Here is a 23496-nt window from a genome sequence, read left to right as displayed (position 1 = left end):
AAATTAAATACCAGATCATCAAATTATCCAAAACACCTAGATCTCATCAAAATAAAATACACCATTCAAATTAACACAATTCAAAATTTCGAAATACGACCTTAAACTCACCAAAAGAAATTGATGACCACATTGAAGCTTCGCCACGACCGATCCCATTATCGGTGATCAAATTAAGGCAAATCGAGCATGAAAGGGAGCCAAAACCTTTACCACGCTATTACACTCACCTCCATCGCTGACTGCATCATCAACCGCACATTGTCGTTGTCATTAGCCCCTAATCCGCAATTAACCAAAATCCTCAGTTTGAAACCCTAATTCAACGAAAATAAAAAATCACCCCTACCACGACCCAAGGACAAGAAAAATAAATAATTAAAGTTGCATTACACGGAACCAGAAGTAGATTGACAGAGAAATGAAGAGAGAAAGATGGTGAAAACAAATGGGTGTGACGTGTTGAGGAAGAGATAATGGGGAGAAGAGAGGTGGAGAAAGATCTAGGAATTAAGGATTTAGGGTAATTGAATTATTTATTTTTATTTACACGGGTACCCACGGGATTTATAAATAATCAAATTGATGGAAGAATTTGAAAAGCAACCTTCCTAGCTTTGAAGATAAGATTATTTTTAAAACTCATTTTTAAAAATAAGAATGACAAAAAAGTCCTTTGTAAAGTATCAATTATAGAGTAATCTATTAAAAACCAAATTAAACAAATAAATTAATTTATCATTTTTTTTTTTACATTATAAATTGGATTGCACTATAGCAATCACTATCGGAGTCGACAATGATTGTCCAACTCTGACAAGCTACCACCGGATTTTGATTCAACGTTTGAGTGCAGATAGAGGAATATATCATTAGCCATTGCACTCAAACGTCGCAACTTCTAGCAAAACCATTAGGCTTACATTGATTGATAGATTCCATCTTGGCAACACCAACTATGTTGTTGAACGTGCCCTTTAGTGGTCGTCGAAAGTGATCGTCGGTGTCAATGGAGATTACCATTGTGTAGACCAAATTTTTAAGTTTTATTTCAAAATATTATATAAAAATCTTTATATATGAAATGAATTAAATAGATTTTTTAAAATATTTATCCAAATAATATTTATGTATTAAATGTGTCTAAGAATGATATATACTTTTGGTCATTATATATAGAAAATCTAGTTTACTAAACACATATATTGTATATAGCTTTTGAAACTCACGACAATTTCAAAATTAAATTTACCAAACACATTTCTATTTATTTTTAAAGTTTGGTATAAACTTATTAAACTTATAGCTACAATCATCCCAAACTAGCCCTAAAATCAAGCAATTGCTGTCAAGACAACGGCATCACAGCTAGCTCTAAGGAATGGCATGAGCTGATCTATGGATCTGGTGGTTTCACCAGATTCTAACAAGCCATTTGGCCACAAACACGAAGCCGCACGAATGTTTTGCCGCCTTTGTGGCCAAATAGCTTGTTGTAATCTTTTTATAAATCAGATTATTCATATCATCATCAAACTTGATCAGTTCTAAAAGCTGATTACAAATATTTTTATTGTTGTAGCTTAAAACTAATTGATTATTTTTAAGCTATAGCAATCTCAAACACACTCTTACTTTTTTCAACTTAATTACAATTTTATCATTTTAAAAATTACTAAATAGGACATAATTATATATATTATAGTTAGTTTCTATCCCAAATCTATTATATAACTAATATATATATAGATATTTAGAATTATTTTACCTAAATATTATAATTATTTACAATGAAACAAATAATTTATATTAAGAATTTATAATTTATTGCTTCAATTAAAATTAATTGTAAAAAATATTGCTATAATTAATGAATTTAATAATACTTACAGATTTATAGTAACATTTTTATATTAAATAGATAATATGAAATTATAAGAAAAAATAAAATATAAAAAATAAAACATTAATAAAGTCATTATCAGCCAAATAATTGTCTGCTCATAAAATTTGTCATCCTAGTAATTTAAAATGTTATCAACTAATTTTTTCACAAAATATGAATGGTTCAATGTCATTATTACCAGCCTCAATTTAAATAGGTATTAAATAAACATTCGATGTTCCAATTGTTGCTATTTCCATCTCCGGTCGCTGACATTTGTGACTCCACCATTCTTAATTTCTTCTTCTTACTTTATTCTTTTACAATAGTCTTGTAGCATTGTATTAAAAAATTTATCAAAGTATTAAACCAAACACATAAATAATGAAAAAGTTTTTAAGAGGTAATTTTATAGTATTTTATATGATTTAGTTTATGTCATATCTCCTATAATTTTAACCTTATTTTATATGATTTAATTTGTTTTTTCTTTTTTCTTGCATTTTCTATATATAGTTAACAATAAACAAATGTTGTCATTCTTAAATATTAATAGCATTATTAACTCTATCATCATCTAAAACATACATACAAGTCCATATATACAAATTTGTAACATTACCAATTTCTACAATATCTCATATCTCATTCCTAAAATCATTTATAATTCATAAAGTATTAGTTTTAAATTATCATAAGAAAGACAAAAACCTTATAGATCCTTTAAAATAAAATTTTATTTTACAAAAGCCCACACCCTTAGCTCGCTAAAAAGTTTTTTAAAGTTAACTATTTATTTAAGGTTCCAATTTACTATGACCTTAGCGGTGTGATTAACACTATGTTTGACTATAACTATTTAATTCATAAGTAATAAAAATAAATTAGAATACCTATAGTTACATACTATAAGGATTGTAGCAAATTGATTTTCACATTCTTTATTTGCTACAAATTCAAATAATTTATAGCTAATACACACATACTAGCAATATATTTAAACTAATAGCTGATAATGATACTATAATATTGTTATTATCATGAAAATAAAATTTGTATAGCTAAATACCTTAATTAGTTGCAAATTTCAATATTTTATAGCTAATGCACAAATAATAGCTATATAGTCAAACTTGTAGCTAATAATGATACTACATGCCATGTAAATAAAATCTTTATAGCTAAATACATTAATTAGCTATAATGTTTTACCATAGCTAATACATTGTAGCTAAATGACTAGTTATTGCCACAATTTTAATAAATTAAAGCAAGAGATGAATATTAGCCTTGAAGGAGGAAGTTTTATCACTAAAATTATTTCAATTAGCTATAAATACTAACTTTTGTAGCTGTAAATATGTATTTGTTACAGTTTTCCTTTTTGTAGCTAATTTTCGTAGCTATATGTTTATAATGTTGTAGTATATACACAGGTATACATATGCTAGTTGCAGCCTGCAAAACAAAAACCTTGCAATCACTATATATTTTCGCAATTGCTTTGCTAAAAATATATGATAACAACGATATGCAAGTTCTCCTCAAATTGGTGAAACAACCAAACTCTTTCGACTAGATGAGAAATTGCCGAGAAACCTTCAAATCCATGACGCCAACATCAAAAATTGTCCTTAAGCAAAGAATATTAGGAACTTACAATAAAGATGATGAAAATATAGTACACTGGGACAGAACAACAACACCACAAGATATCACATGCAAAAGATGTTTTGTAGACTATGAAATAGTATGTGTTAAATACAATTTGTAATAGCAAACAAAAAATAAATTATTTGTCAGCTACTAAACTGGAAAAAAAACTGTGTAGCAAACTATTTTGCTGAAGGCTTTCAAATGAACATGCCGATAACAAACAATTTAGTCATAGCTATTAACACTATTCTATGACAGCTATGACGATTAACATTGACAACAATTGAAATCCCCGTGCGAACAAATTATTTGTCAACTACTAAACTGGACAAAAACTGTGCAATGAACTATTTTACTGAAAGCTGTTATCACTACTTGCTCATGCATGTGCCCAACAAAATGATCATAATATTGTTTTTGGCTGTACTATAGAATAATCATCACTCACGAAAAGCCGAACAATATTGCCAGTGAAAAAACCTATAAACTTACTAATGCAATACATTATTTTATTATTTATTATAATATAGCAAAAATATAAACCACTGTTTCATTTACTATTGATTGTTTAACAAAATAAACAAATTTATAACAACCTAATAACTAAAACATTAGATAAAATAATACTTTACCATAATATGATTACATTGCACAAATTTTATACACATATTCTTTTAAAAAGAAAAAATAATAATAATTAAATATATATAAATACATAGATATAAATATGTAATTGCGATATTAATTGCTGAATCTATATTATTGATAATTCAAAAGTCGTATTCATATTAAATATTCAAATTCAATTGCACATTATCCGAACATTTGCTTTAATCATCAATAACAATTATATTCTTTAATGAACAGTTGCTTGTTCGCATTATGACTGTCTGCATTCTTTGTTTATGAAATGTCATTCAATAATATTTATATCTATTTAAGGATAATCAAATGGACTCTATAATTCATCCAACAAGTCATACAACATTAACAAATGGCAGATAGAAGACCAATAATTGACAATCCAGAGGCCAAGAAAGCAAGAACACACGGTAAATAACATTGAATAATTTCTCTTATATTTTTCCTATACATCTACTCTGGTATCTTTATATGTCAACTTTAATAAATTAACACAATTTCATTGTTTCATCTTATCAGTTGAAGGAGCCATGTCAGACAGACAGGTTGACCTGAGAGAGATTTTGCAAAAAGTTAAAGCCAACCTGGAAAAACTGAACGCTGCTAGAGAGAGAAACAAAGATATTATGATTGGCCTGTTAGAAGTAACAGACTCAATCATGAATATTCTCTTAGATTTAAATCAATGTGATTCCCTTCTTGCTGCCAAGGAAACGGAGCTTGATATTCATCGAGGAAGAATATAAACATCATCTATGTTCAAATTTTTGTTATCAATAAAGTATATACAATATTGAGAGTATATTGTTTTTCATGAATTATAATACGATACCTAAAACACGATGAATAAAATATCAAAGAAAAAGTTAATACAACAACAAGAATTAAAAAACTTATATCTTTATTCTATAAAAATTGATTTCAACAATAAATGATTTCAAAAGTCAGAACACAAACATGATATATTAATTAAACAATAAAAACCATATTTTTTCGACTGTAACTTATAATAATTCTCTAATGTTTGAAATATTTGTTTTCTTTAATTGTAACACCAATATAAAAAATATACCTTACTAATATTATATATTAAAAAATTACAAATGACACAAAATCTTTAACAATTAAAAAAAAAAAAAAAAAAAAACTTTAAATAAACTTCAATGGGATGTTTGTTATTATATAAAACTTGCGGAGTCGTATTTATATAATCTTAACGTTCCACCTCCCAGGAACTTTTGATTAAATAAATCTTAAATTATTTGAAGTTATCAATTTTCACTCCTATTGTAAATTTAAGGGGCATTATGTGAGAGATATTGAGCATTTTGTCATCATATGTTACTAAAGTTATAATACAATAACAAATATTATAAAAATTAGAGGACGTATAATTACCCATTTGTTATTGTTTATTATTTGAGAGGAGGGTTTGATAGAGGAGTTGAAATCCCATTCATTCAAAAAGCAAGTTCAACTATGTTTACTTGAAATAAACAAAATTCACAAACCAAGAACTTTAATAAAATTTTATACGTTTTTTAACCAATTAAAACAAAAACAATATATTTTTTTAAAACTTTTGTACTAAAAAAATAACTATTCAGTTTATCCTGCACATTGTAATATTAATTATTATTTGACAATACTGAAAACCCAAAAGTTTCTTCAACCTTTCTGTTAGAGTGAAGCACACAAAACGCTGCCGTTGTGCATTTAGTGGAACACTGTCGTTTTACTCTTGTCATCACAAAGAAATCCAGACCATTGAAGGACATTAAAATCTGACGGGCAGGATCCATTCTACCCAAAACAGAATGCAAAAAACGACTTTACCTTGCTGCTGCGTTTTTCAGTTTTGCTGCTAGGTTTTATTTTCAGTTTTTGTGTATTCTGTGAAAAATAGATCTGCACTGTATCGTCTCTTTTCTTGGCTGTAATCTTTGTGTGGTTGGTTGTAATCACTTGTAAGGGTTGTGTTTCCCTTGAGTCTTGAGGATCTAAGTTTAGAGTTCTCATAGGAAGATTTCAGTTTGTTGTGTGAGAGATATACGCTGTTTTAGAGTGGATTTGGGTGTAGAATCGGTTTGTATTAGGTTTTATTAATCTTTAGTGCAGTGAGCTCCTGAGTTTCTTGAGCTCAACGTGGATGTAGTTTATCCTATATAGGATAAGCGAACCACGGTAAAAATTCGTGTGTCTTTGTTCTTGATTTCTTTTTTTCATTCTTTGTTTGTGTGTTGTGTGTGAAATTGGTGGATGATTTGGAGTGTTAGTAGGACAGATTAACTCAACAGTGGTATCAGAGTCATCAATTTAGGGTTCGTCAATTTTAGGGTTTACTGTTGAAATTAGGGTTTGATAAATTTTGGGGGTTTCTTGATTTCAAGATTCAGTGAGGTCTAGAGTTAGGAAATCTTCGAAAATTAGTCCTTAATTTCTTGTGATAACCACAAATTCGAGTGAAACCCTTGTTCTTCAAATCTGTCTGAAAATTATCAAACACCATTACCATCAGTTACACAGAATGAGTACCACACGGGTTGAAATCACACACTATGATGGCAAAGTTGATTTCAACACATGGAAGAAGAAAATGAAGGCACTTCTGTCACATAACAAAGTGGCAGTCGCACTGGAGAAGGACCAGACCAAATGGCCCGAGGAAAAGCTGAAAAAGAAAGCCGAAATTGACGAGGAGGCGTACAATCTCATCGTCATGAATCTGGCCGACAACGTTCTGCGAAAGGTAGATGGTGCTGAGACACCGTTAACTCTCTGGGGTAAGCTAGAATCACTCTATGCAGTTCAATCTGCCCCTAATCTTGCTTATTTGAAAGGTATACTGTTTTCTTATAAGATGGATAGTGCTAGGACCATAGAAGAGAACCTAGATGAGTTCTTGAAAATGACCCTTGTACTCAAGGGCACTGATCAAGAACTCAGTGAGTCTAGTTTAGCCATGATTCTCTTAAATTCCATTACTGAAGAATATATGGTTGTCAAGAATGCCCTGTTGTACACTGGAACTGTCCCTAGTATAGACCTAATTACATCAGGTTTAAAGGCTAGAGAACTAGAGCTTAGGGTCCAGAAGAAAAATAACAGTAGTCTGTTTGTGAAAGGAAAGGGAGATTGTAGGCAGTCTGGGGGTAATTCTCAGTTTAATACTGGTTCTAGAAATAAAAAGAAAAACCAGAATACTCATAAGGGAAAAGGAGAAACAAGGAAATGTTTCTTCTGTAACAAGACTGGTCACCTAAAGAAAAACTGTTATGAGTGGATCAGGAAGCAAAAATAGAATAGTACAGAGAGCAATATAGCCTCTAGTAAAACTGATATCCAAGAATCTGAAGTGTTGACTGTATCTAGGTCTGAAAATGTAGAAGAATGGGTATTAGATTCTGGGTGCTCATTCCATATGAGCCCCAATAGGGAGTGGTTTCAGGAGTTTGAAGCTGGTGAGTTAGAGACTATTTACATGGGGAATAATAATGCCTGTAAGATTCAAGGGATTTGGAGTATAGTTCTAAGTCTTGATAATGGTAAATCTGTCAAATTAACTAGGGTGGGATATATACCAGAACTGAAAAGAAATTTGATTTCCCTAGGTACATTAGATGAATTAGGTTGCTGTTATAAGGCTAAAGATGGTTGCCTAAATGTGTATAAGAATAAGAACTTAGTTCTGAAAGGTGTCAAACGGAATGGCCTCTACATCCTGTGTGGTAATTATTGTTCAAATTATGTTAATTCTGCTTTGTTCACTACTAATCTTACTGTTACAGAAAAGTGGCACCTCAGAATGGGCCACATGAGTAAAAAAGGACTCAACATTCTGAGCCAGCAAGGTATGTTTGGTAAGGATTCTATCGATACTTTAAATTTTTGTGAGACATGCATATTAGGGAAACAACATAGGGTGAGCTTCCAGAAAGGAACTCACCTGGCCACCAATAACCTAGAATATCTTCATGTTGATTTATGGGGGCCTGAAAAAACCAAAACACATGAGGGAATTAGTAGTTACTTTCTATCTATAGTTGATGACTATAGCAGAAAAGTTTGGGTTTATCTACTTAAGACCAAAGATGAGGCTCTATCTAGGTTTAAGAGTTGGAAAGCATTAGTAGAGAACCAAACTGATAAGAGAGTTAAAGCTCTCAGAACTGACAACGGCCTAGAATTCTATAATAGTGAGTTTGACCAATTCTGTAGTGATCAAGGAATACTTAGACATAGGACTGTGAGGAAGACTCCACAACATAATGGAGTTAATGAGAGAATGAACAGGACTCTGTTAGAAAAAATTAGATGTCTACTGTTCACATCAGGTTTACCAAAATCCTTCTGGGGTGAGGCCCTTAATACTGCAGCTTATTTGGTTAATAGGAGTCCCTCTAGTGCCATTAATTTCACATGCCTAAAAGAAAAATGGACTAATAGGAAGCCTAACCTAGGTCACCTTAGAGCTTTTGGATGTGCTGCTTATGCACACACCAGTGAGAGAAAATTAGAACCTAGGTCCTTGAGATGTATATTCTTAGGTTACTAAGAGGGGAATAAAGGGTATAGGTTGTGGGAAAGAGAGGCACCAGGGGTAAAAGTTATTATAAGTAGAGATGTTATTTTTAACGAAAATCTTTTTCCTTGTAGAATCTCTAATAATCCTACAGGTACCTCTACCACTGAGGAAATTAGTCAAGATCAGTACAATGGAACACAAATTGAGGTGGAGCAGGTCAAAGTTCAAACTGAACTGGAAAACCAAGAGCAAACACTTGAAATTTCAGATTTGGAACATGAATCAAAGGATGATCAAACTGAAATTTCATAACAGCCCCAACAGGAGTCACTGGCACAATACCAATTCACCAGAGACAGAAGCAGGAGAGAAATCAGACCTCCTGCAAGATACTCATATGCTGACTTAGTGTTTATAGCTTTGGTTGCAGGTGCTGAAATTCAGGGATTTGAACCAAACAGCTACGATGAAGCAATAAGGTCCAAAGACATGGAGAAATGGCAAGCTGCCATGGAAGAGGAGATGCACTCCTTGAACGTAAATGGGACCTGGTCCCTAGTACCCTATCCTAAAAAACAGAAGCTTATTAACTGCAGATAGCTGTATAATGTAAAGGAAGGTAGGACTTCTACTGATCCTCCTAGATTTAAAGTTAGGCTTGTAGCAAAATGCTACACCCAAAGGGAAGGGATTGATTTCAATGAAATCTTCTCCCCTGTAGTCAAATATAAAACCATTAGGATCATGCTATCTATAGTTGCACATCTAGACCTAGAACTAGAACAGTTAGATGTTAAAACTGCTTTCTTGCATGGTAATCTAGATGAAAAAATCTTCATGAAACAACCTATGGGTTTTACTGATAAAAATTGTCCTGAACATGTTTGCCTGTTACACAAATCCTTGTATGGGCTTAAACAGGCCCCTAGAAAATGGTATAAAAGGTTTGACACCTTCATTACCAGTATAGGATTAAAAGAAGTGAGTATGACAGTTGTTTTTACTATGATTTTAATTCTGGTATGCCTGTGTATTTACTGCTTTATGTAGATGACATGTTGCTAATAGAATAAATGACTTGAAGTCTAGGCTGAATTCTGAGTTTGACATGAAGAACTTAGGTAGTGCTAAAAAGATCCTAAGGATAGTTATTGACAGAAAAAGAGAGGACTGTGAACTAAAACTTCAGCAGTCCTCCTACTTACTGAAACTGGTATCGAGATTTGGAATGTCAGATTCCAAGCCAGTATCCATGCCTTTAGCTAGCCATTTTACACTTAGTAAGACACAAAGTCCCAAGACTGAATCTGAATTCATTAAGATGGAAAAAATTCCTTATGCCAATGTGATAGGATCAATCATGTACGCCATGATTAGCACCAGACCTGACCTATCTTATTCCATTTCACTTCTTAGTCGTTTTATGTCCAATCCAGGTATAGAACACTGGTTAGCATTGAAATGGTTACTGAAATATATTAATAGTACAATATATGTTGGGCTGGAATATAAGAAAAGAGGAAACTCACTTGATCTTGTGGGATATGTAGACTCTGATTTTGCAGGAGACAGGGACACAAGGAAGTCTACTACCTCATACTACTTCACATTGGGAGGAAATTGCATAAGTTGGAAGTCCCAGCTTCAACCCATTGTTGCCCTCTCCTCCACTGAGGCAAAATACATTGCTGTAGTAGATGTATTCAAAGAAGGATTATGGCTTAAGGGGATCCTATCTGAGGTGGAGCTGATTGATGAGAAGACAGTAGTGTTTTCGGACAGTCAGAGTGCACTTCACCTGAGTAGAAATCTAGTTTACCACGAAAGGATGAAGCACATGGATGTTAGATATCATTTCGTGAGGGATTTAGTGGCTAAAGGAATCATAGACTTGAAGAAGATATCAACTGAGGACAATCCAGCTGACATGGGCACAAAGGTAGTAATTGTCACAAAGTTCAAACACTGTTTGAACCTGCTGTTTATAAAATAAGCAGCAAATAACAGAGCTGAGAAAGATTCTTGGGAGGTAGCTGCACCAGAGAGAATTAGACTAAGCTGTTTGGTTGTGTTTGTGTTTTTGGAGCTTCAAGGTGGAGAATGTTAAAGTGAAGCACACAAAACGCTGCCGTTGTCCATTTAGTGGAACACTGTCGTTTTACTCTTGTCATCACAAAGAAATCCAGACCATTGAAGGACATTAAAATCTGACGGCCAGGATCCATTCTACCCAAAACAGAATGCAAAAAACGACTTTACCTTGCTGCTGCGTTTTTCAGTTTTGTTACTGTGTTTTATTTTCAGTTTTGTGTATTCTGTGAAAAATAGATCTGCTCTGTATCGTCTCTTTTCTTGGCTGTAATCTTTGTGTGGTTGGTTGTAATCACTTGTAAGGGCTGCGTTTCCCTTGAGTCTTGAGGATCTAAGTTTAGAGTTCTCATAGGAAGATTTCAGTTTGTTGTGTGAGAGATATACGCTGTTTTAGAGTGGATTTGGGTGTAGAATCTGTTTGTATCATGTTGTATTAATCTTTAGTGCAGCGAGCTCTTGAGTTTCTTGAGCTCAACGTGGATGTAGTTTATCCTATATAGGATAAGCGAACCACGATAAAAATTTGTGTATCTTTGTTCTTGATTTCTTTTCATTCTTTGTTTGTGTGTTGTGTGTGAAATTGGTGGATGATTTTGAGTGTTAGTAGTACATATTATCTCAACATTATATTTAAAGTTGGGTAAAAACTAAAGGAAAAGAAAAAAATAATTTATTAATATTGTGGAATTTGAGGTAGGAAGTTATTTTTAACGATTTAATTTATATATCTATATAATCCAGAGGTCCACCTTCTTTATTAATGACCATTTGAACTCCACATAAGATTTCACGTAAGATGCCACATAGGATCTTAGGAGTTCTATAATTATTACAAGTGTCTGTAATTAATGTGTTAGGATGTGATTGGTTGATGGTTAGTGGATGTAATTAAAAGTTAAATGAAGCATTCAACCATTTAACTTTTAATTAAAAGTGAAAATATTTATATATCTATATCACATTCTCGTTAATACTAACCCTTCACCTCCAAAATTTTAATCATTAAGAATTGTATTCAATTAATGACATATTAATAAATTAGTGATTTTATTTTATTGGACATACCAAAGGTTTAAGCCCTCCATATTCAACTCATGCAAACACTTCATGAATATGTGAAATAATTTCAGTTGCAGCTCTAGAATTGCTATTTATTAATATTAATAACACATATTAGATATTCAAGAATCTAATTAAAAGATATATAGATTCATGTTAGTCCCTTTACATTTACCTAAATATTAATAACAATTATATAGTGACACCTCAAAAGTCTTAAGAAAACTTTGTTTATATATATATATTTATGTTTGTCCCCTCACACATTCACTCAAATTTAAACTATTGATATTGTCATTATATACTGTTATTCAAGATTTTAATATATTATTGGAATTGGTTTGTCTTTTTATTTGTTGATATGTTCCTTTCTAATGTTTTCTCACTATCTTAATTTACAGACTATGCACAGCTCTATATAGCAAAGCAAATATCTTGGTTTCAGGTAACGTAGCCTCATCTAAAAGGGTTTTCTGTCTCTAATATTAAAAGGGTCTTATATGTTATATTGACCGAATCAATAAGCAGTTTTATGAGTCTCAAAGTTCACTGTGATACTTCATAAATTCAAGAACTTAAGTTCTTTACTGAAAGTACTTTTTTTTTTTTTTTTTTTTTTTTTTTTTTAACAGTTAAGTAACGAGGAAGGAGCTTTATGGTATAAGGGGTTCAATTGCTTTCTTCAGTTAGGTTAAATGCTCTCAAAGTTGGTTGATTTCGAAATGCTACATCAAGGTGAGCGGGAGAAAGCCAAGCAATCAAATTGAAAACACTTCCAGCACTGAAGACATAAGGCAAAGGTATAATAATAATTAGCCGAGAATGCATATACAATAGAGAATCCGGGCATGTTTTGTTATATAATGATGATGTTTTTATTACACGGAACTGAAAGAATGGCGGAGTTCATAAAGCTACAAGACAAAGAAATGGAAGTGTTCGAGAAGAAGAGAGAGGAGGTATTCAAAATCAGCGATGAAAAGTTGGCAGCATCGAAGTGCAGGTTTTACGAAGAATAGTGTGACATCGAGAATGAATGCAGTGCTATGCTGAGCAGATTGATGGAGGAATACGCCCACATTCAGGATTCGTACCTTTTGAATGATGAATACTCTGAAATTGTGTTTGGGAAAGAAGAACAGGGTTGTTAGATCATTTTTAGATTTTTTTAAGATAAAATAATGTCATTATTTTATATACAAATAATGCATTAGTTTTAGCAGAGTATTCTAAATTTAAATATAGAATACTCTGTACATATATTATCTAATCTATCAGATATTGAAATTGCCTGTAAATGATAAACTACATTTAACATGATTAGTAAAATGTTATTGAATTTTCAACTTGTAATTAAAATAAATCTTAACACCTACATTAAATATATATTTAAAATTTGTACAAATTTAATACTTGATATTTGGCATATAATATTTTTATTATTTATTTCTTTAATTATCAATTCAATATAAAATTATCTTCAATACAAATAATTTAATGCCACACAAACTATTAATAATAATGTAAAAAAAAAAAATTCTATAAGCATATTTGCGCAACGTGCGGGCTCTGAAGCCACCCTTGCTATTGCTCGCCATGTAGGATTGCTGAAAATTCTATAATTGTAATCACTTGCTGAACCATTCTATTTAATTGTAAGAGTCGTGATGCAAAGCTATTTAGATTGTACAATACAATTACAATAGACCATTTGCCGAACATTATCCATTAACTATTGTAATGTCCTTTTTAGTTAATACTATATGAAAAGTTTATTTCATGCCGTTCATCATAATTGCTGCAAGCAAGTTGCCGCACAAAATACGATCAATAAACATATCAAAGGAAGATTGTACTATAGAATTACAAGAGACCAGATGTCGAACCATAATTCATTGTACTATAGAATTGTAACAGTCAGTAGTAAATTGACCATAATTTGCTCAATAAAAATCAAATTGACGAGCGGTTTGAATATTTGGAAACTAGACAGATATGACTTTAATTTGATATATAATATGTTTTTTTGATAACTGTAGACCCACTACTGAACCATTTATTTTATCATCACACACATTTCGATTTTTCCTGTTTCTCGGTTTCTATTGAATAGTCAGTAGTAGATTGGTCGTAACTTGCTCAATAAAAATCCAATTGACGAGTGGTTCAAATCTTTGGAAACTAGACAGACAGAGCTTTAATTTAATATATTATAACCTGAATTTGGATAACTGTAGACCCATTGCCAAATAATTCATTTTATCATCACACACATTTTTGTTTCCCCCGTTTCTCGGTTTTTACTGAATAGTCAGTAGTAAATTGGTCATAACTTGCTCAATAAAAATCCAGTTGACAAAAGTAGTTTGAATATTTGGAAACTAGACAGACAGAGCTTTAATTTGATATGTTATAACCTGAATTTGGATAACTGTAGACCCATTGTTGAACAATTCATTTTATCATCACACACATTTTGGTTTCCCCGTTTCTCTATTTCCACTGAATAGTCAGTAGTAAATTGGTCATAACATGCTCAATAAAAATCCAATTGATGACGGTTTAAATATTTGAAAACTAGACATATAGAGCTTTAATTTGATATATTATATGCTGAATTTGAATAACTATAGACCAATTGCCGAACCATTTATTTTATCATCACACACATTTTGATTTCCCCCATTTCTCGGTTTTCACTAGACAGTCAGTAGTAAATTGACCATAAATTGCTTAATAAAAATCCAATTGACGAATGGTTTAAATATTTGGAAACTAGACAGGAAGGACTTTAATTTGATATATTATACGCTGAATTTGGATAATTGTAGACCCATTTCCGAACAATTGATTTTATTACCACACACATTTAGGTTTTTCCCATTTCTCAGTTTTCACTGAATAGTCAATAGTAAATTGACCATAAATTGCTCAATAAAATTCTAATTGACAAATGGTTTGAATATTTGGAAACTAGATAGATAGAGCTTTAATATGATGTATCATAGGCTAAATTTGGATAACTATAGACTCACAGCTGAACCAATCATTTTAATATTCTATATTAATATATCAATTAACATCAGCATGCCCATTGATAAAAAAGTTAAACAAGTACTACATTTTTATATCATCATTTTGCTAAAATCTATTTTTTTGTTCTCCCTCTTTTTGATGGTCTACCTGTGCCTCTTTTTTTCTTTCTCCACATCTTTTGCTGCATATGATATTTGTACTGCATTTTTATCAAACATTCTTTGATATGAACAGAAAGACATAGCCTTCATTTGCTTCAACACCTCTGAATAACACTTTTCAGCCTACAATAAAAAGAATAATTTTAAAATTATATATCAACAAATTAAAAGTTAAATAGGAATACATTACATTTAGAAACACATATTGATTCAAGTCTACCTTGCAAATTTTCTATATTCAAAGCCAGTTGATGTTTTTCATTTGTTAAGCTTTCTATCTTTGTTCCAATAAAAAAAACACAAAAACGATAAATAATACTTGATAAAATATGACATTTAAAATAATTAAAAAAACAAACATATTCTAAAACAATTTTAATACCTTCTTTCTCGAGTCAAAATACAAGCTTTTGTATTAGACACATTCTCACGAGGAGAATATTTTGTTTCTTGACTTTGTAAAAGTTTTGTTAAGTAATCAAGTTTGTCTTCCAACTTCTTCTTTTCAGAAACTAGTACACCGTTTGCTACTTCCTCAAATACAACAACTTCATCATCTCTCTCACTTTCAGTAAACACAACTGAATCAATCAAACGATCAATTTCCTATTGCCGACTATCTGAAACCAAACCCTCAAGCCTTACAGAACGTTTAACATTAGCATTAATGCCTCTCTTCCATTTCCTTTTTGAAGAAACATCTATGTCATTCACACATTGTTTTCCTTTTCAATGCTATCAAGATTAACACTTTATTAGAAACACAAAAGAAAAAAAAATACAAAAAAAATAACTAAAATATATTAACAACTAATTACAACAAAATAAAGATTTACAACCCAAAAAAAAAAATAATAATAAAAAAATAAACCTCCTACAATAATCAAACTTCCCTTCCTTTGGTTAGAATAGAACTTTTACTGTTATATCATTATTCAATTAACTAAAAGCCTTTTAAATAGGCAACACATCAACAAAAAATAAACTGAAAAATAGTACTACTAAAATGCCTAAATACTATATCTAAATAGTTGACTTCTAAGGACCCACATCAAAGACAGCTTTGAAAAATTGGTAACAAAATCTCATTTAAACTGATGTTGTTGTTTAATTTACTCCTACAACAATCAAACTTCACTTAATTTCCTTACAAGAAAACCCTAACTCACTATTCTATTAATAATAGCAACAAATTCGACATGAAAAAACAAAATAATGGTTCCATTATCTGACATTCTGTTGAAGTAGACTGTTTAACAAATTAAAAACTTATAATTCATAATAAACCTACTCTCTATAATCTTAATAGTCAACAATAGTAACAAAAAAATAAACATAACAAAGAAATAGGACAAACACTGTAATCATCTTTGAAGTAAATTGCAACAGTAGCACCAGACGCCACTAACACAATCTTCAATCTTCAAAGAGAGAAAGAAATTAACAATGCCAGTGAACGAATGCAAAACAAAAAAGGGAAACGAAAAAATTAAAAACCTAAACAAACTAATAAACCGGTTAAATACCCAGCAAAAGAAAATTGGTTTAACACTTATAAATAAATCGGTTCAAACATGTCGGTTCACACTTACAGATAATTTACTAAATTACTAAAACATATTGCTATTATTACTAACAATTGGCCGCACCATTTCCCTATAATTGTAGCCATTGTTGAACAATCTTGTTTAATCCTATAATTTTAACCATTGCTTAACAATCCTATTTAATGTTAACAGTTAAGATGCAAAGTCATTAGTTTGTACAGTACAATTAGAATAGATTATGTTGTCCATTCCCCGTTACTAAATGTAATATTATAATGCCCTTTTCAATTAATACTATATTAAAAGTTTTTTTTGTTTTGTTCATGATAATTGATGCAATGAAATTACCGACCAATATTTTTTTCGCAAATCTTGAGTACCTTCTTATTTCAAGAATCTCCATATCAAAACCATCAACTTCAAACCTGTCTGGTATAGTAATAGCATATTACAGTAAACTAAGTTTTCCATTCCGTGACCTACTTTTTTCACCAATAACAAAGTCATTAATCTTAATAAATAAATAAATTATCATAAATGTTGAAAACATAACTTTTATTTATACAATATGATAAAATTAATATTAATTCTTTTGTATATGATATTTCTTTATATCAACAATAAATATATAATATTTATTTCATATATAATATTTTATTTATTGATTTATTTAATTATCAATTCAATATAAAATGAACTTCAATACAGAAAATATATTTTTAAAACACAAAATAATAATAATAATAATGTAAACAAAATATAATAAACATACATGTGCAACGCGCGGGCTTTTCATCTAATTAAAATATGAAACTATCATTCTATTCTCATGGTTCTATCATATATGCTTATATATCAAAAGGATGAGATTATATCATAAGCTATACATGCAGCTACCTAACAACAAATGAAGTATTAATTCATTGAAATATAGCACATCTCAAGAAATATTTTTTAAAAATAGTTAATTATTAACCGAAATTTCTTTCCAAATGAAATCCAATACAATATTTCAATATTAAATTGGATTGGGTAATGAATTTAGCTGTAGAATTGTAAAAATAATTTATCCAATCTCAAACAAAAAATGACGCATCTCATTTTAATAAACCCAATTTGAAACATCTCTTATTCTCTTAGCAAATAGTATCCATTTAATATAGCTTCTTCAAATTTATAAAATTAGAACTAACGTACAATTTTTATGGAGAAAAATTATTTGTTATCTAAAACATGCAAAATTGATGAAGACCTAATATATATATATATATATATATATAAACATGTTTTTAAAATAATACGATTCCTTATTACTTATATTAATGACTAAAAAAATTATTAAAAAATATTTTATGGCACGAACTAGGTTTTTTTCTTATTTTGCAGAATAGAGCTAGCTGGAGAAAAATAATAATTAATTGCTGGTTGAATGGAGGAAACCAAGAACTCAACGTAGTAGGTTTTGACTATAAAAACACGCTTTTCTTTATTGTTTCATCTCCTTTATATAAAGGATTATAATTAACAAAATATAAAAAATAATGGGAATTAATGCCTGAAAAATAGGAAATAATCCCTCTAACAATCACTCTGCCACAGTCAAATATTATCATTATTTGACTTATTCAACACAATCTACTATTTCTGATAATATTGCCAGCTATTAACAATATGACACAAATTCAGCTTACTTGAATAATTCTTGATAGTTGGTGGTTACCTTTTTCTTCTTCCTTGTATTAATGTATTATAATCTTCCATTTACTCTTACATAATAATTAGCTTATCTTAGATGAGAAGTGATAAATTAAGAATAAAATTTGAAATTATATTCTAAATTATAGTCTTCCATTTCCTTGTATTAATGCAGTAATTTTTTTTTTCTTTGAACGTTTTCCCTCAAATCCATTTTATTAAATTATGCAACTAAATATTTGATAACATATTACATTATGTAATTATAATATACTAAATAACGTAAATATACAAATTTAAAGAAAATCCATTCAAAATAAAACAAGTCTTGTTAATTTCTTTGAGTACCCAGATGGATTACAATGAATACAGGTATTACAATTAAAAGTAGAGCAAATTATAAATAAATGTGATTTACTTTTTAGTTCCCTCTAATTTTAATTTTAAAAAAATTTGTTTTATACATAATTGATTTATTCATTCAATAATTGACCCCATTAAAAAAAAAAAAACCCAGAAATTTTCTCATAAAAGAGAAAAAATCAGAAGATTTATTCGATAATTTGGACATTCATCTTCTGCACAAAATAAATCTAAATCACAATTTTACTGAAACAATTAGTTTCAAGGCTACAGCTTCCCGAACTATATATTTCCTCATTTTCATTTACATAATAGTAAATAAAATACAAACAATTCTAATAATATTCACAAAAAGAATAAGCAGAATCTCCTATATTGTTAAGCCCAGCTCTCCATCGGTCGTTTCCCATGAGGGTCTTTTCTGGGGCTTCTCGTTTGTGTAGGTGTTGAAGCAGAAGCTGTATTGGTATAGCTTGAATCATACGAACGTGTATGGGAAGAACTTCTAGTTTCACCACCAGATGTTCCAACAGTTGACGACAACGATGCTGCTGGTCTACGAGCTCTTCTGTATCTAGAACCTGGTACTCCTGGCCTTGTTGGTTCTTCTAGATTGCCAGGTCCTGGTTTTTTTGATAGCATCACCACGACACGTCGCATGTCCGGTCGTGTTTGGGGATCACCTTGTGTGCACAGCAAAGCTATTTGTATGCACATAGCTATTTGGTCAGCAGCCTGTGATTCTGCTAATTTGGGGTCGACGATATCCAAGCTCCTGCCTTTCTTGTAGAGTTTATATGCCTGCAATGACCAAATTATTGCAAAACTTAGAAATATAGACGATGGACCATAATTCAAGCCACTTATGTCACATTGAACAGAATATGAAGTTCATTTTGTCAGAAAAATGTACGAGAGACACCAAGGTGTTTCAAAATGCAGCATTCTTAGCTTCAAGATTCATTGTAACTAAAATCTTCATACTCCAGTCAAACAAATGGTTTGGATTGTAATCTTACCCAATCGAGTAGATTTTGTGCATCTGCATCCAAATTGAAGTTTGAATTCCTCTGTGCACTGATTAGCTCCAAAACTACGACCCCAAAGCTAAACACGTCTGCCTTAATTGATAAATGTCCATGCATGACATACTCTGGGGCCATATATCCACTGTACTCAAGCATTTAAGAGTTAGAAAAAGGACCCGATATTAAACTAATACCAATAAGTCAAACTTAGACTATAGTCTGCACACAATGATATTTCGATGCTTGACAACGTACTTGGTACCGGCTACACGGGTGTTAACATGTGTTTCATCTTCTGGAAAGAGGCGGGCCATGCCAAAATCAGCAATCTTTGGCGTCCACTTATCATCAAGTAATATGTTGCTAGCCTTTATATCTCTGTGGATGATTCGTTTGTGTGAGTCTTCGTGAAGGTAAAGCAATCCCCGAGCAACTCCAGTGATAATGTCAAACCTTCGCTTCCAGTCAAGCTCCTGACTTCTATTGGATTCTGTATATAGAGATTATTACATCACAATCACTATGACTATAAAGCAAATCGATCCATTGTATTGGAGCCTATAAAAGTAACAAGTAAAATGAATCACTATTTATTTTAATGTCATCAACTTAATGGTCAAGCACATGGTTTTGATATTGGTGGTTTTCTCGCTTTGAGCTACAATGTTTCTGCTAGGATTGGTCAGAGTTGAACTGTTCAGACATTTAGTTTGTCGGGGCATACACATCCAATTTTAACTTTACAGAAAGACAAGTCAAAGTCTTGTTGACTATCTTTCTCAGAGAGTTTTAGGCAAGAAAAAACAAGTTTTAAATGACAAAAAAGGAAAGGAATGAATATTTTCAAATGGATTTAATGGCATTGGTCAAGATTATTGGAACAATGAATAAACATGAGGGAGCAACTTCAAGGTATCATTGACAACTAAAAACACGCAAAAAGGAATGGAAATATAAAATAAAAAGAAAAGAAAGAAAGATAGAACTACACCCCGGCAAGCACCGTGTTTTCTAGAAGACATGTTCAACTCCTACAACCTAGTTTGCCCTGCATTCTTGTCATTTTTGNACAATGAATAAACATGAGGGAGCAACTTCAAGGTATCATTGACAACTAAAAACACGCAAAAAGGAATGGAAATATAAAATAAAAAGAAAAGAAAGAAAGATAGAACTACACCCCGGCAAGCACTGTGTTTTCTAGAAGACATGTTCAACTCCTACAACCTAGTTTGCCCTGCATTCTTGTCATTTTTGTGTTGTGTCATGGAAAAGATATTTTGACTAAACATATTGCAACAACAGAGAGCTCATAGTCATTGTCACCTTATTATAAGTTTCTGTTATTTCCAAAGTAAAAGATAAGTATTTCTCCCCTAAATTTGATGCATCAACTCATCAAAAAGAGTACTCAAGCCGGAATGAACTGAGTTAATGCCATCACAACTAATCATGCCAACATCATTGTCATTCAGCGGCAATTTTCAAGAAATTATTTTTTTAAAGGCCAAAACTGATTATGCAAGCCAATTTTCACAAAATCAACTCATTAAAAAAAATCAATTCCAAGATTAGAAAACAAAAGTAGTAATCAAGATATAAACACTGTACATAACAAACCATAAATAAGCTTTAGATTGTCACATCTAATAGGGTAAATAAGCTGAACATCAGTAAAAACATTCTAAAATGGCAACATTTAGGAATCTCATCATAGCAAAGTATAGATTCCTACATTTCTCCCCAAGCTTTTAACAAAAAGAAGTTATTGACTTAACAGCAAAACATTCATTGCAACTTTATAGGAAAATTTAAAGATACAAACATTCAAGACTTTCTTGGAATTTTCATCTGTTCTAAGGTTTTATTGTACTTACTCATTCACAATTTTTACATATTTACATATAAGACTCACAGAAGTCTAGCAAAATATATGTGCTTCAAAAACTGGCTGAATCTGTAGGAAAAGTATATTAACTTAATTCAGAAATGATATAGGATCTAATCTGAGAAGGAAAATTTTCTGAGTTCTATTTGCAATAAACCATATTAACCTTTATTAATTTTCGAAGAACATTAAAACAAACCCAGCAAAGATTTTCTGTAGTCTGCATTAACATCAGTAGGCAGTATTAAGGTGTGCTCAATTCAGTTAATGGAAATATCTAGTTTCAATTTGACATGAAATCAAACCCATCCAGATAGATAAGTGCAAAATACTTACTGAATAGAAACTTGTCGAGACTCTCATTCGTGATATATTCATAAACCAATAGCTTCTCTGTGCCATGGACACAATAACCTAATAGATTAACAATATTTCGATGCTGCACACGAGCCAGCAACTTGGCCTCATTTTCAAATTCCTTCTTCCCTTGACTTGAGCTATGAGACAGTTTCTTAACTGCTATCTCTCGACCGTCATCTAACTTCCCCTGTAAAGAAAAATCACAGAAAACTTCAACGCCTAGCTTAATTACCAGGAAAACAAAGAAAACCACCCCTTTGAAGAGATAAAATGTGAATCCAAGTGAAACATTCATAACTGAGATGTAAATACAAATACAGAAAAATCAATTAATCAATTGCACTGGCAGCCCTTTTGGCTTCTGATACCAACAATAATCAAACCTTTCTTATTAAACATGATGAATAATGCCAACATTAACACGTAAGAAAAATAAGACATTTTCATTAATTTGTTACTAGAATCATTTCTATAACTAGGCTTAAATCTTCATAATTTCTTATTATTTTATCTCATTTCAGCTCTTGATATAATTAAAAAAAGAGTGCAGAAAACTTCTAAAATAGGTCTATGTGAAAGCTTGTTAGGCAAAGTTATTCCTTTCCAAAAGGAATAGCCAGACTTTTCAATTTCAGAATTTTCAAAAGAATTATTAATAAGCAAAAAGCAACTTCAAGTGGATCTCCAAAGAAAGAAATCAATGAGAACAATCACAAAAACTGTGAAAACTAGAGGCTGAAAAAAAATGAAAAATTCACAATTGATTCCAGCAATTTTCTCAGCAACAAAACAGAACTTGAAATTCCAAATAATTACTAAAAAAACAGAACTTTAACCTTGTAAACAGGCCCAAAACCTCCCTCTCCAAGCTTGTGATTAGGATGAAAATTTTTTGTAGCAGAAACTAAAGTTTCATAAGAAAAATTCTTCTGTTCCTGTGCAGCAATCTTCTCCAAGTCCTCTTCATTCTGACCATCTGATCAAATCACACAATTCAAGAACAAAACATCAATCATAACAACACATCAATGATGAAATATAACATAAAGCTGAAGAAATGAAGTGGGGTAATGGAGTTTTTGTCCATTACGTTTACTAGAACGAAAATTGAACTTCATTAAATTCTGAAAAAACTTCTTGGATTTGGACATGATAAACTCAGCTCATAGAAACTCTAAAAAGGACCCTATGGTTTCTTGAAATCTGGGAAATGATTAAGAATTGTGGAAGAGTAAGAAATGAAGGAGGACGTTGATAGTTGTTTTGCGTTGTTTCGTTTTGTGACTTTTATTTTTTTATTTTATTATCTAATTTTCCTGGAAAATTTGCAGTGTTGACTCAGGGCCCTGGTTGACCGTGTTGCTTTTTTTTGGGTTTCACATTATGTTATGGACAAATTACACAAACCAGCCCTAGATTCTGTGACGCGATTAATGTACCCAAATATTTCAAACCTCAACAATAAGATACCATTAAGGAATTGAAATACTTGGATTTTGTGCAATTACAAAATCATCCTTTAAATTTAAAACATATATTTAGGATAATATTATGGCTTGA

The 23496-nt window shown here is 31.1% G+C and overlaps 1 protein-coding gene across 1 annotated transcript; it reads right to left on the bottom strand.

Annotated features, from left to right (window-relative positions):
• Positions 1 to 18873: 18873 nt before the first annotated feature.
• Positions 18874 to 23208, bottom strand: LOC116133479 (putative receptor-like protein kinase At4g00960). Its single transcript, XM_031419185.1, has 6 exons — positions 23027 to 23208; positions 22773 to 22912; positions 21913 to 22123; positions 19944 to 20178; positions 19680 to 19830; positions 18874 to 19461 (listed from the first exon to the last, which is right to left on the bottom strand). Exons 1-6 carry the CDS (start codon positions 23085 to 23087, stop codon positions 19039 to 19041), a joined length of 1221 nt encoding a protein of 406 aa, XP_031275045.1. The 5' UTR covers positions 23088 to 23208; the 3' UTR covers positions 18874 to 19038.
• Positions 23209 to 23496: the final 288 nt, after the last annotated feature.

Source organism: Pistacia vera, unplaced genomic scaffold, assembly GCF_008641045.1.
Source record: "Pistacia vera cultivar Batoury unplaced genomic scaffold, PisVer_v2 Contig27, whole genome shotgun sequence".
In the NCBI taxonomy this organism is placed as follows: Eukaryota; Viridiplantae; Streptophyta; class Magnoliopsida; order Sapindales; family Anacardiaceae; genus Pistacia; species Pistacia vera.
This window is presented reverse-complemented; position numbering and strand designations above follow the sequence as displayed.

Excerpts from the sequence above, each read along its gene's own strand:
- LOC116133479 (XM_031419185.1), bottom strand. The coding sequence starts at position 23,087 with ATGTCCAAATCCAAGAAGTTTTTTCAGAATTTAATGAAGTTCAATTTT. Across the intron at positions 22,124-22,772 it reads GTTTTGGGCCTGTTTACAAG|GGGAAGTTAGATGACGGTCG; the intron begins GTTAAAGTTCTG and ends TTTTCTTTACAG. Across the intron at positions 20,179-21,912 it reads TCTCGACAAGTTTCTATTCA|AATCCAATAGAAGTCAGGAG; the intron begins GTAAGTATTTTG and ends CTCTATATACAG.